At 29.1% G+C, this 26,111-nt stretch overlaps 1 protein-coding gene across 2 annotated transcripts; it reads left to right on the forward strand.

The window, feature by feature from the left end:
• Window positions 1-4,985: 4,985 nt before the first annotated feature.
• Window positions 4,986-24,730, forward strand: LOC129910820 (WSCD family member CG9164). 2 transcript variants are annotated; one of them, XM_055988391.1, is made up of 6 exons: window positions 4,986-5,263; window positions 11,799-12,005; window positions 18,603-18,933; window positions 18,992-19,243; window positions 24,020-24,189; window positions 24,252-24,730. In XM_055988391.1, the coding sequence occupies exons 2-6, from the start codon at window positions 11,871-11,873 to the stop codon at window positions 24,423-24,425; spliced, it is 1,062 nt and encodes a 353-aa protein (XP_055844366.1). In that variant the 5' UTR covers window positions 4,986-5,263; window positions 11,799-11,870; the 3' UTR covers window positions 24,426-24,730. The 2 variants fall into 2 exon arrangements, with proteins under 2 accessions (XP_055844366.1, XP_055844365.1); XM_055988390.1 differs by having other exon boundaries at window positions 4,986-5,248.
• The last annotated feature ends 1,381 nt before the right edge of the window (window positions 24,731-26,111 follow it).

The raw sequence follows: 26,111 nt of genomic DNA on the forward strand, positions 1-26,111 counted from the left end.
AAGATTTTGGCAAATAAGAACTTTCAACTTTTGCTATTTGACTTTCAACAATAAGGGCTATTGAATGATGAAAAAATAACTTTATATTTAAATGTTGAACTTTAAAAAAAAAATAAGTTAAATTTTTTTCAAAACTTCTATTAAAAAAAGTTCTTCGAAAATGAAATACTTTTTAATTTTTTTCATTAACATTTACATATATGAATAAGCTTCTAGCTTTTAAAAATGTATGTTTTAATATTGTAGGTGTTGCCGTTGTGTTCAAATATTTTGTTTTGTGTTTGAAGTCAATTAATAAGAAAAATTGCATCTATCGCTTAAACGATGGAAGATTGTCCCTCACTCCCATATATTTGTTTTTCTTAAATTTCCTAAACAATCTTTTGGCATCAATTAATTTATGAAATTTAAGCAAAATTTTTGAAAAAAAATTTTTTGTTCACAAAAATCTTCAATTAAATTTAAAAAATTAAAACGGCAACACCGGCAATTTTTAATCTATAGACTTTAAAGTATTTTTAATTACCGACGTTTGAAAAAAGAAATCATCAAAATCTAAGCTGTTCGGCCGGGTTCCCTAATATTGCTCTGCGATCACATAGTTCCTGTCATTTTCGAAGAAAAGCTCTTTTGACAAATAAATATTTTTTTTCAAATACAGTCGATTCCCTCTAAGTCAAACTTCATCCAGGTCAAATTTCCGTCTAAATCGAATTTTTCACCATTTTTAATGAAACTCAGAGTTCAAAGTGTTTTTTTACGCAAGCTGAAAAAGATAAAATTAACAAAAAAGTGATATAGGCTACTATACCTTAAAACTTAGTACTACATAATTTTCGTAGCATTTTTTCCTATCAGGTAGGAAAATAAAAAAACCCCGCCAACTTCCGCCATTTTGTTTTATTATTTGTTTTCTGTATGGGTTAGTTGGTAAAAAATACGTTACCCAATTTCGCTTGTCATTGCTAATGGCTCCGAAATCTTAGCTACCCATAAGTTAAATTTTGACATTTATTGAATGGTCAACAAAGGTGAACTGGTGTAATTGTTTAGTCAACTATTAATTTATTTTAACTATTTTGTTTGCGTCCTACCTGCGGGTCACTGTGGCGTATGCGTAACGTTTTTATATTGAAATATCTTATTGGTTTATATAAATTGTAAAATATGGTAGGTAAGTAATTTTTGTATTTATTAATTACACTTTTAAAGAACCTTTTTCATTTAATAATACCAACAAATAATTTGATCACCCTTTTGGGTCAAATACCCCTATGTTAGTCGGTTAAAAATGACCCCATTTTAGCTGGCTCGGTTAATGACTCTCCGTAAAACGCTGAAAACATAATTCCGTTTAAGTCAAGATATAACCAATTACAGCCCTTTTCATATGAAATGAATCGAAACGGCTTAAAATAATAAAAAATATAATATTTAAAAACAACGGCAACACTTGCAGTTATGAATTATACCTTTTTCAAAATCTAGAATTTTATATTATATTTTTATTTTTAGTTCAAGTTATTTAAAAGTTTCAATCAAACACTATACCCAAAAATTTGGAACATTGTTTGGAACATTTTTTAAAATCTGGAAAAACATTTGAAAATTCTATTTTCAAAACCAGTTTTGTTTTGGAAAATTCTGGAACATATCGGGAACAACCTGGAACAACTTTCAATTATAAAAATTTCGAAAAAAGAGGGTCTAACTTCAGACACTCTATTTGCGCACCTCCAGAACTTCAGTTATGAATAGAGCTTAAAGAGACCGTTCTTTTGATGCTTCACTGGATGGGTATGGAGGAAATTTTTCCAAATGCTTTTTTTTCGGCATGGGGTACCCTTTCAACATTTCTTGAAAGTCTTAAAAAAATAAATTTGTATTTTTTAAAAATAAATTCCTCCCGTTTACTGGAAAACAAAACTTGGTTGGAGTATGTGATTCCAAGTTATCTGCCACCAAAACAAAGAAAATAAAATATTTGGATGCAAATAACTCAGCAACCAGACCTCCAAGAATCTTTTTTTTCAGGGTGATGTACTAAAAAAAAAGATGGCCTTTCAGCATATTTCGATCATGACTTTTTGGACACCCTGTATAATTTGAAAAAAATTGCATACGTTTGAGATTCTTATCAAAGTTTGAAAATATATGTTTTTTTAATTTTCTTATCAACGAGTGATACAAGAAAACTTTAAAGGACAACTTTATGTAATATTAGCTCAGCTACAGTTTTTTTTTCTGTAAAACATACAGTTTTACAGTACTTTTCACAGAATGTATACCAAAAATCAGCCTTTTACCTTTTCCATTCTTTCACAATGTTAGACTGTTTTCTTTTTTTTTATTCTGCCACTGCCACAAAGCTACTTAGTTCCTATCTTTCCGGTCGGGAACAAGTTTATGCAAACAACCTACTGTCCAATTTTATAGCCGTGCCTACAGGAGTACCTCAAGGCTCTATTTTGGGGCCCTTGCTTTTTTCCTTGTACATCAATGAACTCCCATCCGTCATTAGTAACTCTAATATTCAACTCTATGCCGATGATGCTCAACTTCAAATTAGCTGCCGTCTCGGTCTTATTGAAGATTGTGTAAGTCGCATTTATGCTGATCTGGAAAACATAGCTAATTGGGCAAAGAAAAATCTCCTCTCAATTAATTCAGCTAAATCTAAGTGTATTGTCATCTCTAAGAAAAGTACCTCAACATCTTATTTTCCTACGATCATCCTTAACAATGAACCCATCGAATATGTTTCCACAGCGAAGAACTTAGGTATGACTTTCAACAAAACACTAACTTGGAGTAACCACATCAGTGTAGCAGTAGGGAAAGTATATGGTGTACTACGTTCCTTATGGGCGTCACAGTATTTTACTCCAATAAAAACCAGAATTGTGTTGGTCAAATCACTAATAATTCCTATTCTTACATATGGATGTGAGGTATACGGCAAATGCGATGCAATATGCAAAAGAAAACTAAATGTTGCGTACAATAATGCAATAAGATACGTTTTTGGACTCCGGCGATTTGATAGAGTATCTAATTTCTCCAACAAAATTTCAACGCTCACCTTCGATAAGCTTTTGCAATTTAGATCATTAACTATGCTATATAACATTGTACAAAATCATCAACCTCCGAATCTGTTCAACAAAATAACTTTCTGTGCTTCCACTAGAACAGCGCAGATCCTTCAGCCGCGTTTTTCATGTTTGACGTCTGAACGTCAGTTCTTCGTTTACGCCGTTCGGCTTTGGAACTCTCTACCACGACATTTTAGGAACATTGGAGATTTCAAAAGGAACTAAAGGCATATTATTTAATAAATTAAATAAAATTATTTTGTTAACTGGTACCAATGTACATATATATATATTTTACTCTAATTTTGAATTATTTAAGCCTCTATGAGTTGTTATCATGATTGAAAATTGTTTTCTAAATATAACTTTGCACTAGTTTATAAGATTTTTGTATCTTAATGTGTAAAATTCCATATATAAATAAATAAATAAATAAATAAATAAAAATAAAAACCTTTTAAAGACAATGGCATAGATAAGATAATTTAAGAGTACTCTCCTGATTGAAACCAAATCAAAATTGTATCACTGTAAAATTGTATAACTATACGTAAATTTCATAGTTAGGTATTTGCTCTCTCAGGAGCATCGGTTTGTATTTGTATTTATAGGTTTCGAACATTTGAATAGTATAATAATACAGTAGTACCTTGATAATGTGAACTAATTAAAACAAGGCGGTTTCGAATTTTATGGGGATTCACATTACTGGAACTTTTTCCAATTCTCATTAAACTGATCAAAACAATCTTTATTTCCAATAAATATTACCCGAAATAATGTTTTGAAGTTCACTTTAAGCATTTATTGAAAAAAATATCAGAAAAAATAAATAAGTAAAATACAAGTAGGTATGCATTTCAAAACATCAACAAAAAGTCATTAAAATCGGTAGAATCAATTCTTCATTAAAGCAGCTGCATTCAATATTTCTTAAGATATGTCTAGACAAACAACTGTTATCAATTATTCAAGCCTGTAAAAACAATTGCGTACCCATACAAGAAAAACACACAAGCTTTTACAAAAGAAATTCACATAACAGAGTTTAAAAATTTGAAGTTCGCATTATAGATAATTTTTGGCTATTCACATTTTAGAGAAATTCGCATTATCGGTAATTCACATTATCGTGGGACTACTGTATTTAGGTACCTGTATCAGAGAAGCTAGCTGTGGCTTACAAATCACAAGTCTATTTCTTATCATGTCATACTATGAATTCCTATTATTACAAATCAGCAACTCATGAAAAGTAGGTAAAATCCTGTAATAGAATTCGTAATTGGACTACACAGATCTTAAATTGTAATTATCTGATAGGTAGTACGAGTATACATATTCGTAAATAAATCTCAAGACTTCATCAAACAATTCACTTTGTGTGCGCTAACTATAAAATTAACAATTCATTAGGAGTTAATTAGTTCATAAACAACAAGTCTCATTAGAGACCTACTTGTCAAGCGTTTAGCTTTTAGCGATCCGATAAGATTTACAATTCATATACAACAAATTATAAAGACATGAATGAAAAATATTGTTAACGTATATCCTTTTATCCACATGTAAGATTTTGTTTAGATATCCACTTCCACACACATGGATAATGTGTATAAGAAAAAAGGAAAAACATTATGAAAACATAAAAGCTTACACTCTCTCTCGCTCCCAAAAATCCTAATACGAAAACTTCTCCATATAGTTAGACAGCATGCGCCAGTTCAATATAGTTCACCCTAAATTTGTATACAAAAACAAAAAAATCCGTTTTTATTCATAGGCTTAGGCAAGGCATTATAGTGCTGTAGCTGTTGGCAAACATCAAAATAGACGAACGCAAAAAAAAAAAAAAAACAAATGTGGTGAATCCGAAAGATGTTTATATTTTCCACTCTCTGTAGGAAAAAGCTGCCAGTATAGTTCTTCCATCTCAAATGGCCGATTTCACGTTCCAAAACGTCTTCGTTGAATTGAAAAATATTCTTCCCGTTTATTTTTTTGTATGTACCTAAATAGTGTATGTTAAGAAAAAAAAATAATATTATCCAAAAATGGCATTATTTCAACAAGACTTTAATAGTTTTTACTGTTGATTGAAAATTCTCAAGGAATAAAAAAGCACAAAACCGCCACCACCACCCCGCCACAAAGTGAGTTCCATATAGGTACAAAAAATAAAGTGTAATTTTCTCAAAGATGCAGCTCATTTATTTTTATGCATAAACCTAGCTGATATAAATAAAAGAAAAAGTGTGTTGTGATTATTTATATTCATTTTCTACATCATGATAAGTAGATACTTTTAAAAAATGTGGGCATAAATTAAACATAATTTAGAAATGCAAAAAAAAATAAACTTTAAAGAACTTAAAGGTGTGGCAGTTATTAAAAATGAATTGGATCACGGGCATGTTTTCTTTGTACCAAAAAAAATTAATTAAAAAAATTGATTTTATATTTTTTTTAACCAGGAGCAAAAACGAGGAAAAACAATTCGCCGTCTTCTTGAATTTTGCATGAGATTTGAACATTACGAAACTTCAAATTGCTTAAATCCTTCATTGTTAAAACATTTTCCATTTTTTTCTTCTTGTTGCCTGTTTTTGTTGTTGTTGTGTATGTAGAATAAAAGTTTTAGAGGTTTTTTTTAGAGTGTTTCCTTTGACTTGAGAAGCAAAAATGGATATTTTTTGCACCTCTCTCGTATAGCATAAGCAAATGTTATATTTCAAGGCCGAACAATCTTAATGAAAGCTTGAGGGTAAAACATAACAACAACAACTATACTATGCATGCAACAGTATATGGATTCTTTATTCTTATATAAAGTATCGAATTCCGTAAAAAAAAAGGAATACAAAAGATTAAGGATTGAGTATAGTAGCTATATACGTGTGTGTTTATTTATCCCCTTAGTCCTTCAGGATTGTGTTTGCACTACAAGAGAGGTAGGTTTTAGTTGAAGTTATGTGATAAGGAATAATGAATAATGGTAGGCCTAAACTTAAAGTGAAATCTAAAAAAAAGCAAATGAGGCGGTTTTATGTTCAACATAAGCTCAGAGTAAAAAAAAGTTAAGGATTAACAAAGAAGGCCATTGAAATATTAGTCTATGATAAAGCAATTAAGTGATATAATACTTGGCGGTCATAACAGGCCTGTTTTTATATTTGTGTATAAATTTTCATAAATTTGAGTTCAATGTCGTTCCAGGTTTAGTACTCCAAAAATTAATACGGTACGGTAATGCACTTACAAAGCTAAGATACATAAACTGACCTAAATAATGTAGGTACCTACCTATACTACACCTACGCCTACATATTTGCCTCACGGACATACTTTAAAAGAGCAAATTTATTGTTAACGATGCCAAGTGACCGAGAAAATTTCTTTCTTTCTGATAAAATTGGTACTATTTTAGCGCTTTCCCCTGCTAAACGTATAGTGGTGGTGCGAACTGTTAAACAATATGAACAATTATTATAAAACTTAAACAGTTTGTTGGTAAAATTAATAGTCTTTACTTGTGTTTTGAATATCCAGATTTGAACATTTTCTATAAGGGGAATTTTGCTCTAGATGACATATTTTTTCTTTAAAGCTGATAATAGCCCTGTAGTACAATAACTATACATTCCTTTCTCATCAAGCAGAAGATCGATCATGTGTTGATTATAGTACTAGATGACTAGATCTACTCTTCAGTATACTACCATCTCCAAGAAAACAGGGAACTCCCTTTTTTATATAACGCTTTCACAGAAAATTATAAAGTTGCAATGAGCAAGCCGCTTCAGTTCTGTATAAACATTATACTGTACAGTGAACATTAGGCTGGGTCAAAAATGTATTAAATTTTTTTCGAATTTCAAATCCTAAGAGCGCCGAAAAAGTTGTGAATGATGAAGACTAAGAAGGGTTTAAAAAATGATCAAAATCGGTTAATATCTTCTGACTCTTGTTTGGCCTTGAAACTTGAATTTTTTTTTTAATTCTATTAAAAAAAATGACCACCCTAACGCCTTATTTTTTTAATATAATAGATTTAAACAACTCTTTTATCAGCTAAATATTGAGTAAAAAAAAAATTGTTCAAATTGGGTAAGGACTTTCGGACTTCTGGTATTCAGAAATTTGTCGAAATAATGCAAAAATCCTATTTTTATGATATTTTTTCATTTTTATGGACCATTTGGTAAATTATTATTTTTACCAAATAAAAATTAAAAATGAAGTTGACACAATCAGTGAAATTCATGAACTCGCTGACGATTTAAAAATCTGTCGGTCAAGCTGGCTTTGACTATTTATCATTTTCCTCGCCACACAAACACAATGGTGCATTTGGTGCTTAATGGTGTCAAAAATCATTTGCACGGCCATTTCGTGACGAAAAGTCAAGAAATTTGAGACACTGAAGCATATTAGTATGAGAAATACAAAAAATCTTCCAACTTTAATTTTTTTTCAAAATGGCGGACAGAATAAGCGGTAATAGAATTTTCTTTTTCAAAACTGTACTTGAGCTAGAAATTTATCTAAATGAATGTCAAAAAGGCGTTCTTTATATTATTGCCAACTATGTTTTTATGAAAATAAATAGGGGAGAAATAAAAAAAGTGCAAACTTAAACAAAAAATCCAAGAAATAGTATAAAAAAGTATAATTTAAAAAAAAAACATTTTTTTCATTGAATATGAACAGTTCTACATAAATCCAAGGAACACACACGGCAAAATGGCCTGATTTTGGTGACAAAAGTATACAAATGAACTTCGTCAAAATATAAATATTTTTGGCTCAAAATGTTGGTATAAATATCCAATACCTACATAGAGAAACATAAAAAGATTTTTACAAAAATTGCAAGAGAGTGAAACAAATTTTAATTTTAAACCTCACTCTTACGTTTTATTTCCTGCATTTAAAATTTCTCTTAATTTTCTTCAAGCTTGGTTGTGAACATGTGCGATCTTTTCGAGCTTTTGTAAAATATTTTGGTATGGTGCTCTTAGATTGTTGGTAGTAAGTACCTACCTACTTTTTTTGGGACATAGAAAACCGTTATATAAATCTATTATTTAATCCAGAAATTATTGCCCTAGTTATTAATATAGTCCAAATGCAGTGTGTGTCTTTTCACGGAGACTTTTAAAAAAGTTCCAATTCGTTCCGCCATAAGTTTCAACATACTTTTTCAAATAATTAGTATATTTGTTTAGGTCGTCCAAACCACTCCACGGAGGTGCCAACTTTGCTTTCTAGGGAATAATAAAGTCTTTATTTTTATTTTTGGTATTATATCTATCTAATTTCATATTTTGCTCCTTAAAACGATGCAAAAAAAGTTAATAATATACCAATTCTTTTATTTGTATCTTTATTTAACTCTGAAGTATTTCTTCATTGGTTTTTCGTTAAATAAAATTATATAAGAATTTTGTGTTTTATCTTTGAAAATCATATTTGCTTATTTGCTCGACTGCATTTTTAGTTTTTATCAAAAAAGTCAAATAGGTAACAAAAAAGAATTTTTCATTTAACAAAATTTTTCCCTAAATGTAGGCTCTTCCCCAACAAAATTTCTTTAAAATTTATATATGCATATAAATAATAGAGCTAGCTCTTAAAATCTATAAGTTAACTAACTTAAAATTGCTTTGAACTGCAAGAGCAATTACGTGCGACCCAGTCGTGCATTTTATTTCTGTAAAAATGATTTAAATTAAAAATAAAATTGTTTTTTTTTTTTTTTCAATTATGAACGTAATTAGTACCTAAACTACATTAATGAACAGTGTTTTTCTTATCAATTTTGTTTATGCTATGTATTTGACAAAAACTATATTAGTAAAATTGTCTATGAGTAAAAGTATTATCCCAAAATTCAGAACAGTATTCGTAATGATCAATACACAATTGCTTGAACGACCATGACATTCAAAAAGAATTATTTGTTTCTAACACACAAGCAAAAACAAAATCTATCAACCAATTTATCCAATGTAGTGTTTATGAAATTTATTATTTTCTAAAGATAAAAAATACGTTTAGATAAATACATACAGAGTACACCCATTTTAAAGCAGTCACAGTCCATTGATTAATCATTTTAAACCTCGGAAAGATATAGAACTAAATAGGGTTGTATCTCTTTTACAAATAGGTACCTACTTTAATTTTCACATCCCTTGATACATTTAATGAACCATATCAGAAATTGTTTACCAGTTGTACGTACAACACTCAGAGTGACCATATTTTTGGCAAAGGTTTATGATGTAGATTTGAAGATATTCGTTAAAAATTATACAGGGTGTCCCGGGATGAGATAAGAAGACTTGAGGGATGATTCTTAGAAAAAAATTGTTCTACATTAACTCTCTATCTGCAAAGTTGATACCCTTTAGCGATGATTTAAGAAAACGCTTACTTTGGTATGCCTTTACTCATGTTAATGTTAATAACTCCGTTAATATTTATGATAAACTTCATTAATGTCTTGATTTGTAGAAGAAATGCTATTCTTTGTACCTGTATTTAAAAATTGTTATTATCTTTTTTCATTGCTCAGAAATTAATTTCTAAATGGAATTATTTTTTCCTTACCCATGATAATATAATTTTTGACTTTGGGGCCGATTTTCTTCGATAAATGTGTTATAAACATATAGTACAGGTAAAATAGTTTAGTTTAGTTTTTATTTCGATTAAATGCTTACACATTAAGACTTAAATTATCTTATAGCAAGTGAAGCTTAAAATTTGATTGATTTGAGCTACAGAACATATATGTGTTTATGACAATATAACAGTATACAAATATAAGGCGTGTTTTTTCTACAACTCAGTAGCTACTCATTTTTCATTTTATTCGCAAAACAATAATAAAAATTACACAAGTAAGTATTTGTTTTTATTGTTTTTCGAATAAAATAAAAAAATGAGTAGCTACTGAGTTGTAGAAAAAACACGCCTATAATAAATTTAAAATTTAAAATTAACTTCGATTAGCTTGAAACTCGATCAAATCGTCTCAGACTAAACACATAACGCACTGTATTATTGAACGCAACATTAAGTTTTCTCTTGCTAGATGCATCTCAATTTCTAAAAGTTTCACAACCGTAAGAAAGAATGGGAAGTATGAGCGTTTTTGTGGAGTGTAATTATGAGACATCCAAAGTTTCCTTAAAACACCATAAACTTTGCCAATTGTAGAATTAATGTGGTCATCCCATGTAAGGGTTCTATTAAACACTATCCTAAATTTTTTACTTTTTCAACATAGTTTATTTTTGAACCTTTAAGATTAATATCAGGAAAGTAGGAAAGATCCAACACCTTTTTGCTAATAACCAAGCATTTTGTTTTTAAAGGGTTCAAAAACAATCCATTTTCTTCAGACCAGGTCGAAATACTATCCAAATCGTTATTTATTGCATGCGCAATACCTAGAGGACAACTTTTATAAAGTTGGACATAAAATATGTATTAAAAAAAAAAATTGTTACGCTCATGAAACTTGGCAAAAAGTTTGCTTTTGGGATAAGAACCAAGGACAAAAAAAGTCTATAAAAAAAAGTTGGGTGGAAGGGTGTTTTTTCGCTGACAAAAGGTCAAAAATATACTGAAAAAATTGTTAGTCGAATATCATCATATGAAACATGTTTTCAAGGTATTTTTTGATGCTGAATCTAATGACATAAAAATAAAGTCAGTACTATTGCTGTAAGAAAAGTTATTGCCGATTAAAAACAAGGGTGCTTGTTTTTTGACTTCAACAGGTAAAATATAACCAAAACCCATGTGAAAAACATGCTACACTGATGAAATTCGGGATGAAGGTTTTAGATAAAGCAGGGACAAATGATTCATAAAGTTCTTAAAATTATTTTTGGTGAAAGGGTGTTTTTCAGTAGGTAGTTTAAGTTGTGTGTGAGAAAGGTATCATAACAGCTAACTTAAATTTTCTTAATTTTTAAAACTTTGTGAAACAGTTATGGTTGGTATATTAACATTAACATGAGTAAAGGCATACCAAAGTAAGCGTTTTCTTAAATCATCGCTAAAGGGTATCAACTTTGCAGTTAGAGAGTTACTGTTGAACAATTTTTTTCTTAGAATATACCCAAAAATCATCCCTCAAAATCTTCTTATCGGGACACCCGGTATGTTAGCTAAAAAAAAAAATTCTTCATAAATTTTATTTTTCAAAATTTTAAATAATCTTGAAAAAATCATTTAAATTCAACTTAAAAACTAAAAAAAAACTCCATAATACAATAATTTCTTGTGATACAAAAACTAGAATAGATTGAAAATTTTGGTTTTTCTTAAAATACTACACTTATTTAACGATCGGTTGATCTATAGACAAGACATGCTATAAATTAAAAGTAGTTGTTGAAATTGTACAGATAAAAAATTACAGATGGTCACCATAACTAAATAACAGTGTCTACCTCACTTAATATAAAATTTTCGAAAATAGAAGGTTGAATAACATTTTTTGAATGTTGAATGTTCATTGGACAATAAACATGCAGAAGTTGTGAATGGCTCTACCATTACCTACCCCATACCTTTATCTTCATATCTTATTTGGTCGATATGACATTAGTTTATAATTCTTTTGAGGTATTATTGTTATATTGTAACTCACAGAGTAATTCGTTTTTTGTTTTATTTTTGCAGAACTTATTAACTTAGTCGGTTATAAGAACAAGTTCCATAGAAGTACATTAAAGACTGCAAGAATAATGCGGAATGGCATTGTATGGATGGCGACTAGTTGGAGTTGCATGCACCATCGTAATGTACATAGCTGGTATCCTATTCCTTTCAATATCGAATGTGCCAGGACCTCACCCAAAACGAGTAAGGATCGGACGTTTCGGAGAGGTAAGAATATTTGATTGCTTTTTTTTTTGTATGTATGATTGTAGGTATCTGTACAAAAAATCCTAGATTCCTGCCTAGCAAAATTTTGCTTAACGTTCTGTATAGTTTATTTTTTTTACTTAAAGGCAATTGTTTTATCGACGTCGTCTATAAATTAATTGGATATTTATGTTTGTATGAACAGTAGAGCCCCTTTTATAACAAAACGCAGAGTAAGGAATCGATTAGGTTGATATATTGTGTATTTTTGTGTCTAGTTTACCCTCTATAGGTGGTCTGGGTTGTCATGCAGACCGTAGCTAAAATAAGAATAAGAAGGGGTTACAATATATGTATTTTTTATTTCATTTCAAGTTTGTGGACAAAACTATAATATACAGGGTGTCCCACAGTCACCACCCCAAATGAAAACCATGGATTCCTGAGGTCATTTTAAGTCGAAAAACGTAAGAGGTAATTTTTTCGTTTTCGTCTCGTTTTCGAGTTACCACGGTTTTTATGATTTTTTCTCTTTTGTCCTTTAAATGGCCATAATATCTTTGCCAAACTACGTTTGATTTGAAATATTTTTTTTTGCAACCAATCAAGAATTTATTGCAGTTTAAGTTTGTCTCGATACTTTTTTTTCTGTGGACAACCGTTTCTCCACAATTTTGCATTAAACACAACTTTCTTCGTTTTTAAAGTTGTTTTTTACACTTTCATATCATTTAAGTCAAAAAAACACGTTAATGAGTATTAATTTTTTGTGCTTTTTATTAAACCCCAGTTTATTTTCATAAAAAAATAGGTTTTATTTCATAAAAAAGGCTACTGAAAGTAATTAAAAAAAATAAACAAACTGAGTGAATTAAAAAAAAATAATTTTTCAATACAAAATTAATTTAAATGAATTAAAACTTTTTCTGAGCTTTATCTATATGTTCTTTTCTTAACCACAATTGCTCAGAAAAAGTTTTTAATTCATTTAAATTAATTTTTTATTTAAAAATTATTTTTTTTTTTCATTCACTCAGTTTGTTTATTTTTTTTTTTAATTACTTTCAGTAGCCTTTTTTATGAAATAAAACTTATTTTTTTTATGAAAATAAACTGGGCTTTAATAAAAAGCACAAAAAATTAATACTCATTAACGTGTTTTTTTACTTAAATGATATGAAAGTGTAAAAAACAACTTAAAAAACGAAGAACATTGTGTTTGATGCAAAATTGTGGAGAAACGGTTGTCCGCAGAAAAAAAAGTTTTGAGACAAACTTAAATTGCAATAAATTCTTGATTGGTTGCAAAAAAAATATTTCAAATCAAACGTAGTTTGGCAAAGATAAGGCCAGTTAAAGGACAAGAGAGCAAAAATCATAAAAACCGTGGTAGCTCGAAAACGAGACGAAAACGAGAAAATTACCTCTTAAAATTTTCGACTTAAAATGACCTCAGGAATCCATAATAATAATTAAATAATTTTTCAATACAAAATTAATTTAAATGAATTAAAACTTTTTCTGAGCTTTATCTTTATGTTCTTTTCTTAACCACAATTGCTCAGAAAAAGTTTTTAATTCATTTAAATTAATTTTTTATTTAAAAATTATTTTTTTTTTCATTCACTCAGTTTGTTTATTTTTTTTTTAATTACTTTCAGTAGCCTTTTTTATGAAATAAAACTTATTTTTTTTATGAAAATAAACTGGGCTTTAATAAAAAGCACAAAAAATTAATACTCATTAACGTGTTTTTTTACTTAAATGATATGAAAGTGTAAAAAACAACTTAAAAACCAAGAACATTGTGTTTGATGCAAATTGTGGAGAAACGGTTGTCCGCAGAAAAAAAAGTTTTGAGACAAACTTAAATTGCAATAAATTCTTGATTGGTTGCAAAAAAATATTTCAAATCAAACGTAGTTTGGCAAAGATAAGGCCAGTTAAAGGACAAGAGAGCAAAAATCATAAAAACCGTGGTAGCTCGAAAACGGGACGAAAACGAGAAAATTACCTCTTAAGTTTTTCGACTTAAAATGACCTCAGGAATCCATAATAATAATTAAATAATTTTTCAATACAAAATTAATTTAAATGAATTAAAACTTTTTCTGAGCTTTATCTATATGTTCTTTTCTTAACCACAATTGCTCAGAAAAAGTTTTTAATTCATTTAAATTAATTTTTTATTTAAAAATTATTTTTTTTTTCATTCACTCAGTTTGTTTATTTTTTTTTTTAATTACTTTCAGTAGCCTTTTTTATGAAATAAAACTTATTTTGTTTATGAAAATAAACTGGGCTTTAATAAAAAGCACAAAAAATTAATACTCATTAACGTGTTTTTTTACTTAAATGATATGAAAGTGTAAAAAACAACTTAAAAACCAAGAACATTGTGTTTGATGCAAAATTGTGGAGAAACGGTTGTCCGCAGAAAAAAAAGTTTTGAGGCAAACTTAAATTGCAATAAATTCTTGATTGGTTGCAAAAAAAATATTTCAAATCAAACGTAGTTTGGCAAAGATAAGGCCAGTTAAAGGACAAGAGAGCAAAAATCATAAAAACCGTGGTAGCTCGAAAACGGGACGAAAACGAGAAAATTACCTCTTAAAATTTTCGACTTAAAATGATCTCAGGAATCCATAATAATAATTAAATAATTTTTCAATACAAAATTAATTTAAATGAATTAAAACTTTTTCTGAGCTTTATCTATATGTTCTTTTCTTAACCACAATTGCTCAGAAAAAGTTTTTAATTCATTTAAATTAATTTTTTATTTAAAAATTATTTTTTTTTTCATTCACTCAGTTTGTTTATTTTTTTTTTTAATTACTTTCAGTAGCCTTTTTTATGAAATAAAACTTATTTTTTTTATGAAAATAAACTGGGCTTTAATAAAAAGCACAAAAAATTAATACTCATTAACGTGTTTTTTTACTTAAATGATATGAAAGTGTAAAAAACAACTTAAAAAACGAAGAACATTGTGTTTGATGCAAAATTGTGGAGAAACGGTTGTCCGCAGAAAAAAAAGTTTTGAGACAAACTTAAATTGCAATAAATTCTTGATTGGTTGCAAAAAAATATTTCAAATCAAACGTAGTTTGGCAAAGATAAGGCCAGTTAAAGGACAAGAGAGCAAAAATCATAAAAACCGTGGTAGCTCGAAAACGGGACGAAAACGAGAAAATTAACTCTTAAGTTTTTCGACTTAAAATGACCTCAGGAATCCATGGTTTTCGTTTAGGGCGGTGACTGTGGGACACCCTGTATATCAAATGCTTATGAGAAATATAAAAATTTACCTAACAATTTTTAGTTGTTTAGTCTCAAATTGTTTTCTCTATATAGAAGAACTATTTAAGCAATAATTATTTTAACGATAAAAAATATTTTGAAAGAAAAGTATAATTTTTGTTATTTTTAATTATCTCAAAAACTGGAAGCCATATAACATAAGAATCTGATATTAAATTTTGATTAAAAATAAAAATAATACCTAACCTTAAATTTGTGATTTTTTCATATTTTTTTCAAAATTTTTCGTTTCAAGGATTTTTACTTACTAAGTTATCAAGTATTGCGTTCGCGCAAAGAAAAAAAGTTGTGATAGAAATCAATGATAGAGAAAGACCGTGTGACAGTTTTCTGTCTTTTGGCGACTCTCCAAAAAAATGTTTGAATACATTTTTTTGAATCAAAAATATAAGTACCTGTTATATACTGATTTTAGAAAAGTTTAATTTCCTAAACGATTTTTTTAATAGAACCGTGTTTTGTCCAAACTACCTCTTTGATTGTGCAAAAAAATTAATTTTTGGATTTAAAAATAAAAAGATTAGAATTTTTTTTTTTAAATAAATTTGCGAAAACATGGTATTGAATATTTTTGAAATTTTAGTTTTAGATGTTAATTTATAATAATTACTACAACTAAATAAAAAAATAGTCTTTTAAGAAACGACTATACTATACATATAACGATTTTCAAAATATTTTGTCTTTAAAATGCATTTTTTCGACCTCAATTCCTCAATTTTTTTTAATGTTGTGTTTTTTTTTTAAAAAACAAAAATAATTTTATGTTTTTTTTTATTATAAATTTAGGTACCAAATTTCTATATGAAAATTCTTAAAAGTTTTAGCAAGTTGAACTCTACATTGTGCATTTTATTTTTAATAATCCTCATATTGTATATAAGGTTTCAAAGTTTTTTACATTTTAATTTATATGATCCATGATTTTGAGGTACTTTTTAACAAGAAAACAATTCAGAAAATTACCAAGTAATCCTTCAAAATAAGTGTAGTGGTTGACTGATGAAATTTTGTATGGAAGTTTTATTTTACTGGTTTTTCATTCTGGAGATGACACCATAATTTAAAGCTGGGCAAATCGTTCATTTCAAAAGATCGAATCGTTCAAAGATTGATTTCACCAAAGATTCGGTCTTTTCTATCAATCGTTCTTTCGTTCATTTATTCGAAACCATTTCTTTTTCACTCATTTCGTTCTGAAAAATGAGAGAAGAAACAAGAAATCGCATATAACCTTACATATTAACATTTCAATGCAACCATATAAAACAATTTTTCGTTTATATTTTCTATGAGAGTTTTTTAAAAATTTAATTATCTCCGCTTTTTTTTGAAAATATATTTTTGGAAAATTTTAATGGTAACTTTGATTATCAGTAAGGCATTATGTCTCCGCCAAGTTCAAACGTCGAAATAGATACATCAAAAATAAAAAGAAGTCAAGGTCAGATATTCGTTTATTCGATAGAAATTCCCAATCGAATTCGATTCAATTCAAACTCTGAACCTGCTTATATAAACTTGTATCAGTTGTATGCATGGAATCGAAATGATGATTGAGAATGAATTCCAAGTTCTGAGAGATTTTTTTAGATGATTTTTGATTGTGAACGATTTGGATGAACAAAACGTTCTTTTCCACTTCGTGGTTTTTGATTGTAAACGATTTGGATGAACGAAACGTTCTTTTCCACTTCGTGGTTTTTGATTGTGAACGATTTGGATGAACGAAACGTTCTTTTCCACTTCGTGGTTTTTGATTGTAAACGATTTGGATGAACGAAACGCATTTTTCTACTTCGTACTTTCTTATTTTATGAACGAGATTGATATAAGGATTGCTTGATTTGGTTTATAGTGATTGAAATCACTCAGAATTTTCGGTGAACGGGTCAAAAAGACCGAATCAATCACGATTGACACAGCTCTACCATAATTGCCGTCTTGGGTGCCACGCATGCTACTAAGCGGAATTTTAGTCCAGTCATATATATAAAAATTCAAAATCGTAAGAAAATTAATTTTTTACAAATACCTTTTGAAAGATATTTTAAAACGCTTGGTATGCCATTATAGGTACTGCAGCAAATATTGATCAACACCTAAAACCTTTTTTTCAAAGAAAAGTCTCATTTTTTTTTAAATCTTTTTAGAAAAAAAAAAATTATTTTTAAATCCAAAAATTTGTTTTCAATATCAAGGAAATTAAATTTAAAAATTAAATTTTGAAAAAATACATTTTTTTAATTAAAAAAAGTCTCCCAAACGAATAATTTAATTTCAACGCAATTTAACTTAAAAATAAAATTTTGAAAAAATACATTTTAACAATAAAACATTTTGTTTTGTTAACAGTCATATTCGAAAACGGGACATTGATTTTTTTAAATTTGGTTTAATTTTCAAACTAAAACTAGAAAATGTTAATCAATCAATAAACTTTCAATTATTATTATAATTTAAAAAAAAGAACGGTTCTTACGATAATTTTTTTTTTTTTAATAAAAGAAATATTTTGGGAGCTCAAATTCATTACCAAAATTCGTATAGGAAAAGAATAACATTTTTTACAAAGCCTAAAAGTGTTTTATTACATAAGGTCTAGATTTGAGGTACTTAGGCCTTGTGTGAATTGGCTTAAATATTTAGCCGAGGATAAAGTTTTTACACTATTGAATTGAAAAGATAATAACGTGAAAACAGAATAACGCGTTGGTAAAGTATATAAATTGTAAAGATTTATAAATGTTTAAAACACCATTTATTTTGTTATTCTGAAACTTAAAAAAATTACTATTTACTCGACTAAATATTTAACCCAATGCAAACAAGGCCTTAATATAAGCTCTTCTTATACATTTAAATAAAATCCACCCAACATTTCTTGTATGTAGAAAATTACAGACGATACAAGATTTATGTATTTAATTGAATTAATAATAAAGAAAAAAATGTAATTAGAATTGGGTATCTATAATACCCGCTTCCTTGATCCCTGAATACGTCCTTGTCTGCTAGAATAATTTTCTTCGTTTTATAGTAATAGGTAGGAACTTTTCATTCATGGTGTTTCGATAAATTGTCTTTTGGTCTCTTATACATTATAAATTGTATCTGCAGATTAGGGGTGGATTTTAGTGATTCCCATCCCTTAATATATGACTAAACTATTATCATAGGGGAGGTTTTCTTGTTTCCATTTAACAATTCTTAAATGAACCATGAGTTCTTTTGTAGTTCTTCAAATGATTAAACAACAGAAAGAAAAAAAAACATTATTTTTGATTCTTTTAGATAGCAAATTATCGAACACAATTCATTGGATTACATCGAAAACAAACTATTCACTGGTGCAAGGAATTAACATTTTTACATAGTCAACCGACTGAGGAGAAGGACAAAAAAACTCGTTTAACATTCCGCACAATGATTAAAAACAATGAAAAACTTAAAATCGATAAAACTACAAATAAGCACAGCAACAATAACACAACTACTGAAGGTTCAAAATTAGACCCCAATAGTAGCTCACATCAAAATAGTACTGTTAGTGGTCTAACGGCACTAGCATCGTTTCCTGGAAGTGGCAACACTTGGCTTCGTTATTTGCTTCAACAATCTACTGGTATGAAATTTATTATATTTATGATTTATAACTTGATAATATTTCTATACCGTTTTAGGAATTTTTACGGGAAGTATTTATAAGGATTATGGACTTTTGAAAAGTGGGTTTCCGGCTGAAAATATATGCAATAAATCGGTGTTAGTTGTTAAGACACACGAATGGGGTCCAAATGCTTGGGGTGCATTTTCCAAGGCAATACTTTTGGTTCGGGATCCGGATAAGGCAATTTTAGCTGAATTCAATCGGCAGAGCGGTGGACATGTTGGATTTGCCTCCCCAGATCGTTACAAACGCACAAAAGGAAGATGTAAGTGTGAACACGTGCACACGTGTGAACAAAACTTCGTATAGGTTCACACGATAACAAACAAAACTGTTTTACAAATACGAGAATTAGATGGTGCTAAGATCACTAGTTAATCCCTTTGATATTATTTTTGTCAAAAAGTAAATTTTCACTCTGATGACACGCCTAAAAAAAATTAGGTATAACCTCAAAAATGATCCCTACTAAAGACATTTTGGAAATAAAACTGAAAAATCAATACAGTTTCTTAAATAATATAACGAAAAAATCCAGTATATTTTTCCTTCCGCGGTTTGATACCAATAAAACTTTTTAACTTGTCGACCAACACACCAAAAAACAGGACTTTAACAAAAACCTCATGTTTAGCTCTTCTTTCTTTTAAACGGGCTGCATAACAAAACTGCCAGGCTTTGACGCGGAAAACCTGTAACTTTTGAAAGCTCATAATATTTCCTTAAATTTGACACTAATTGACTTAAAAAAAAAAAAATTAAAAATATTTTGAAAACAACAGCAACACCTACAATATTAAAATACACGTTTTTAAAAAGCTAGAAGTTCTATCCTATCTTTTAAATTTAAATCAAAAAAAATTAATGAAGAGATTTTGAAAAAAAAGTTCCTTAAATTTTGAAAAAAAAAAATTATTACAAAAATTTTAACGAATTTATTTTAATTTTTGCTTTTTTAAAAATGAATTTATATTTAAACATTTTTTCGTCATAAAAAGCTACAGTGCTGCTAAAAACATTCCGGATTTTTTTGTCATTTTCATCAATTGAAAATTTAAAACTTAAAACTGGAACCAAATATTGTTTTAATATTTTTTCTAGGTCGTTTATAAATCAGTTACGCAATTTTAACAAAAAATAAGGATCTTTAATACATACAAAAATTTAAAATATTTAGAAATGAAGTAGAGTCAGAATTTCGGCTGTGAAAAACTAACCGAATTTTTTAATGTTAGGGTTCAATATTAATATTTTGTTCAGTAACATTTGTTTTTGAAGACTGCTCGGCACCAAGGAGACTTGGAGTCGGCCAAATTAAATAAAATAGACAAGGAATATGCACCTAGTCATTTTTTAAAGCCACAAGTACGTTAGTTTCTGAGGTGTGCTTTCTTTTCACTAATCGTCACTTTAAGATAGCCCAAAAATTTTTAATCGGGTTCAAGTCGGATAATTGTTACTGCTATTCTAAGCCAGGAGTATTGTCTGGCCTAAACTACTGTTTTACGAGCTTTTAAGAATTTTTGGCATCATAACTTGCATGTAAAGACGTTTTTTTTCTGCTTTTACGGAGTCATTATCGACTCCAACATCTCTCTTTTCATTAAATGATCCATTATTCCGTTGATTTGGTGTACGGCCAGAGCCTGCAGTTGAAAAAAAAAACCCAAACCATCATTGATCCTCCGCTGTGTTCATGGTAGGGAGTATATTTTGTTGGTTTCAAACATGTGCATGTTTGAGCGCCTGGCTTCCATTTGACACTCGGAATAAAACAATTAAAAATTGCTTTTATCACTAAAAAGGATATTTTTCGGTTTTGTTATCCAGCAAAACAGATGATTTCTTCTAAATACAACCAGATAAAGTATTTTCATTTTAATATTTAAAGTGTTTCTTAAGATCCTTTCATTGCCTTCCTTTTTAGTCAATGCTTACTATTATGGAATGGTGTTTTTCCGAACCGAAAGACATAAAGATCAAAATTTCTCACACCTTTCTGACTGTAATTAATGTTCAAGTACAGATAAAGGCAGATAAACCCCTCACCAATCGTTTTAGAAGTCGCAAAAGGATCTTTAATCAAAAAACTCTTTATTCGCCTATCAGTTTTTAGGGCTATTTTGTGATGGGACCCATTAAAGTGATCTGATTCAACTGATTTTGTGCCTTTTTACTGTTTTTTGATATACAGTAGCGAGCAAAAAAAATGCAAACGAAAAAGTCTTAAAGAGTTTTTAACAAGAACTAAGTTACCAAATTTGGCATATTGAAACTGTTTTATTTTCATTAAACAGAGTCAATTTGTTCAATATTTTACTCCAAAAACATTATTTGGTCAAAAGTCTATCTTAATATGCCATTTTAGACGATCGAAAAAATGCAAATGTTTTTATTGTTTGCATTTTTTTTGCTCGCTACTGTAATACTCACTTGAAGTTGCAATTTGCAACATCCTTAATGGATAACATTTTGTTTTATTTCGACTTGAAAGTGTTTTAAGACTTCGTAACGAATTGGATGTCTATAACGCGTTATTTTTAGTATTACATTTAATATTTTATACAATTCACAAAGCTAACAACTTTGTTCGTCTTTGCAAACAAAAATTTTACTGAAGTGATACTTAAAACCGTTAACTCAATACTGAGAATCGAAATCCTTGAAAAATCCGGTTAGTTTTTCACAGCCGAAATTCTAACTCTACTTCATTTTTAATTTTTTTAAATTTTTGTGTGTACTAAAGATCATAATTTTTTGTTGAAATTGCGTAACTGATATACAAACGACCTAGAAAAAATATTAAAACAATGTTTGGTTCCAGTTTTGAGTTATAAAATTTCCATTGATGAAAATGACAAAAAAATCCGGAATGTTTTTAGCAGCACTGTATTATTGGTTGAATTCAAAAGAGAAAAGGGTAATAATATATATAATATATTACCTACAGTTTGAAAAAAATTCAAAATTACTTAAATTTCAATAATTTTGTTTCATAAAGTAGGTATTGAAATAATTGATTTTCTCAAGACTTTCAACATTTCTATATTTAACCCTCAACAAGAAAGGCTGTTGAATCAAGAAAAAAAATATATATGTAAATTTTAATGTTGAACTTTGATAAATAAAGTTAATTTTTTTTCTTTCAAAAACTTCTATTAAGGTTCTTTGAAAATGAAACATCTTTTAGTTTCTTTTTCTGAACTGCGTATTACAGTTGAGGTTTCCAAAAAAATTGAAAAATAAATCCATATTTTATTACTACAAATTAAAAAAAAAAATCATGTTAAAATTTCTTTAATAAATTCTGAATTTGACGACCAGTTTTTCAAAAACACTTAATTCAATTTACTTAATTTTAACAATATAAATAAGCTTCTAGCTATTTAAAAATGTTTATTTAAATATTATAGGTATTGCCATTGACTGTGTTCAAATATTTTTCTTTGCGTTTGAAGTCGATTTGTGAGAAAATTGCATCTATCGCTTAAACGGTGGAAGATTGTGCCTTACTCTATATATATTTTTTTGAAGTGTTGGAGCAAAAATTTACTTTTTGACAAGAAATGTCAAAGGGATTATGACGCTATCGCTATCTCCAAGACAATTGGGCAAGGGCTGTCGTTTCACATTTAGAGTTGGCAGTACTTTAGTACTTAAAAATGCAGTACGGTGCAGTACGTAAAAATAAAGACACGCAACACGTGGCAAGTTTCATGTGTCATGTCGCAGTTGCATGTGGCAGGTACCGTGTGACATGCAACATGGTGCAAGTGCATGTTGCATTTGGCAAGTAATACGAGGCATGTTGCATTCAGCATGCAACATGTGGAACTGCATGTGGCAAGTTGCATGTGGCAAGTTGTTTGTGGCAAGTTGCATGTGGCAAGTTGATTGTGGAAAGTTTCATTTGGAAAGTTGTATGTGGCAAGTTGAATGTGGCAAGACCCATGTGGCAAGTTGCATGTGGCAAGTTGCGTGTGGCAGGCCCATGTGGGAAGTTCCATGTCGCAAGTTGCTTTGGCAAGTTACACGTCGCATGTGGCAAATGCATGAACCATGTGTGTTTGAAGTTAAACTTCAATCGCGTGTACAAAGTACACACACGCTTTTTTTTTAATTTTAAAATTACCTAGACAAACTTATCATTTAATTTATGATATTAAAGCAAAATTTTTGAACACAAAATTTTTGTTCACAAAAATCTTCTGTTAAATTAAAAAAAAATAATACGGCAACTGGGGCAATTTTTAACCTATAGAGAGGTTAAAGTATTTTTAATTTTTGACTTTTGAAAAAAAAAAAGATCATCAAAATCAGAGCTATTCGGCCCGGCTCGGCTCCCTAATATTTCTACTTTTTTTAGCTTTAGTTACTCCACTATAAGACTGCCCAACTGACCTTTTGAGAGCTTTTTTCAAAATAGGGGCCTCAACAATAAGTTAAGTGCTTAGATATATTTCATTCTTTTTATTGTTATAAATTGTTAAGTTAAAAATTGGCACAAAATTGTGTGCCAATTTTTAACATTTCATCACAAATAGAAATTTTGAATAAGAATAATCAAAAATTAAATTTTTAATAAAACTAATAAAAAATTAAAACTGCAGAAAAATAATTAGAATAAGGGCCCTAACTTTAGTCTTACCCTGAGACCCTGGTCCCCAGCTTAACGTACACCTATGCATACCAGAAAAAACTTTTTATTTAATCAGTAATTCTATTTCTTGACAATTTCATTCAACTTTAGAGAACGAATACAAAAATCACCTGTTAAAATTTCATTATCTTATTACGGGACACCCTGTATATGAAATAATTTCGATTCCTGTTGGTAAGGGTGAAGAGCTATAGGAAAATAGTTAAAGTTTAAGCTTTAAGATTTGCATATCTTTGGTCCGACTCCTTAAATTTATTGTCAGCAATAAAACATGTCAGCAAATTCAAAACATGCCAAAAGTCCAAAACGGAACTGAAACTTTAACACTGCAAAATTTAAAACAAATGTTTTTACTTTATGTCCTTTTAATACTCATTTCAGATTGGCAACAGTTTGTTACAAATAAGCTTAATGGATGGGAAAATATGAACCTTGGATGGGCAAGATTTTTTACAGGTGACTTGCTTATTGTATACTATGATGATTTAGTTGCAAATTCAGAAAAGATACTTAGAGAAATCCTCAGCTTCCTAGAATTTCCCATTGAAGAGGTAAGTAAAAAAAAAACACACTCTTTTTATAAATGTTTAATGATTCTAAACTTTAATTTTAGTCTCTAATGTCATGCGCCCTAATACGAAAAGAAGGAATTTTTCGAAGAAAGAAGAGAGTCTTATCCTTTGATCCTTATAGTCCTGCTATGCGGCATCAACTTGACGAAAGAAAACGAAAAATCTACACACTATTAGGACGCTATACAGCGAAAACTAAAAAATTCAACGACTAAGTTGCGTGATAAATGTTAAACACAAATATTAAAAAAACTTTAGCACTTAATGTAATTTAATTTGTAAATTAGAAAAAAATAAGTTAGTTCCGTTTCATAACGAAGTAGGATAATTTGTTATAAGAAAAGAAAACAAAAAAAAAATAAAACAAGTTTTGTACTTAAGAAATCAAAATTTCCACAATAAAAATTGAACTGAAATGTATTAAATCTATACTCCTAGGTAGATAAAAAAGTGTTTTTAATTTTCCCAAAGATCCGACGCGTGTGTTACAATTTATTCACGATCAAATAATTTCGAAAATGAACAGTTTTTCATTCCAATCACAAAAGAGCTAGCCAATGCCGTCTTTACCATAAGGGCACACGGGGCCCGTGCCCAGGGCCCCCATTCTCAGGGGGGCCCCGAAGGAACGAAAATTTCTGTCACACATTTATTCTCAAAACATTTTTGTCGGGCAGACCATCTACCAAAAAAATTTAGTTTTTATATGGCAACCAAATAAAGTTTTTTCTACACCTATACGGAAAATACAATATGTTTTTTTAAAAATGAAAACAAATTATGTGGCGTTGTATGCGGACATTTAAATCCAAACGACCAAACCCAAATTAAAGGACCATGGGCATTATGGGCCCAATTTCAACATTGCTCAACAGTGATGAAACGCATGTCAAATGAGGAGTACTTTAATTTATTATATGGGGGTGAAGTCGAAATCGAGCGCAAAAGTGGTGTTTTGGACCATTTTATAAAATAGTACTAAAAATGAAAAAAAATATATTTAAAAAAAGTGGCAACTCTTACTATAAAGTGTTTCACATTTTTCAAAAGCTAGACATCCCACCTTTAACTCAGTATTAAAATAATGTTATTTCTATCAATAGTTTTCGAAAAAAATGATTTATAAATAAAAAAATATAAGAAAATAAGGTAAAATCAAAATATTTAGTACTAATTTTTTTTCATTTTAATATTTGTATAAACCTTTTTATGTCAAAATATTCATTAAAATCTGTTGTGTCGTTTACATTAAGAAATCGGTTCTATGGCAAGTAGGTACCGTTAATAACGGTTCAAAAAAATATTTTTCTTATTTCAAAAGTGCATCCTTATTTGCAGCATTACATGTTTTTTTTTCAAAGCAAAATAATTATCCGTTTTTGAGAAAATTGCAATATCTAGAAAACTTTATATTGGAGATATCCGTTAAAAAGGAGACATTAAAATAAAATAAAGTAAAACAAAATAAAATAAAATAAAATAAAATAAAATAAAATAAAATAAAATAAAACAAGCTTTGAGCTTTTTTTTCCAATTCTTCAAACAGAAACTTATAACCGGTACAGGGAAATTATTGGCAGTATAAAATGTACAATTATTGGCAGTGGCAACGTTTGATGTCTCAATGCGCGTATTATTGGCACCCCCTACCAATAATAAAGACACTAGGTACTTTATATGGAACGATATATTGGCAGCCCTTTTTAACCAACCATTGCTTTTTAGCCAACCATTGTACTTATTTTACTTTCCAAAAGGGCCCCAAATTCTTGTGTGCCCAAGGGCCCCAAGATAGTTAAAGACGGCCCTGGAGCTAGCTATGTTGTTGTTTTTAGAATCTGGTCAAAAATCGAATCGAATCGGTATTGCATTTTGAATACAAAAATTACATTCATAGACAT

The sequence above is a fragment of the Episyrphus balteatus genome, chromosome 2 (assembly GCF_945859705.1).
Source record: "Episyrphus balteatus chromosome 2, idEpiBalt1.1, whole genome shotgun sequence".
Taxonomy (NCBI): Eukaryota; Metazoa; Arthropoda; class Insecta; order Diptera; family Syrphidae; genus Episyrphus; species Episyrphus balteatus.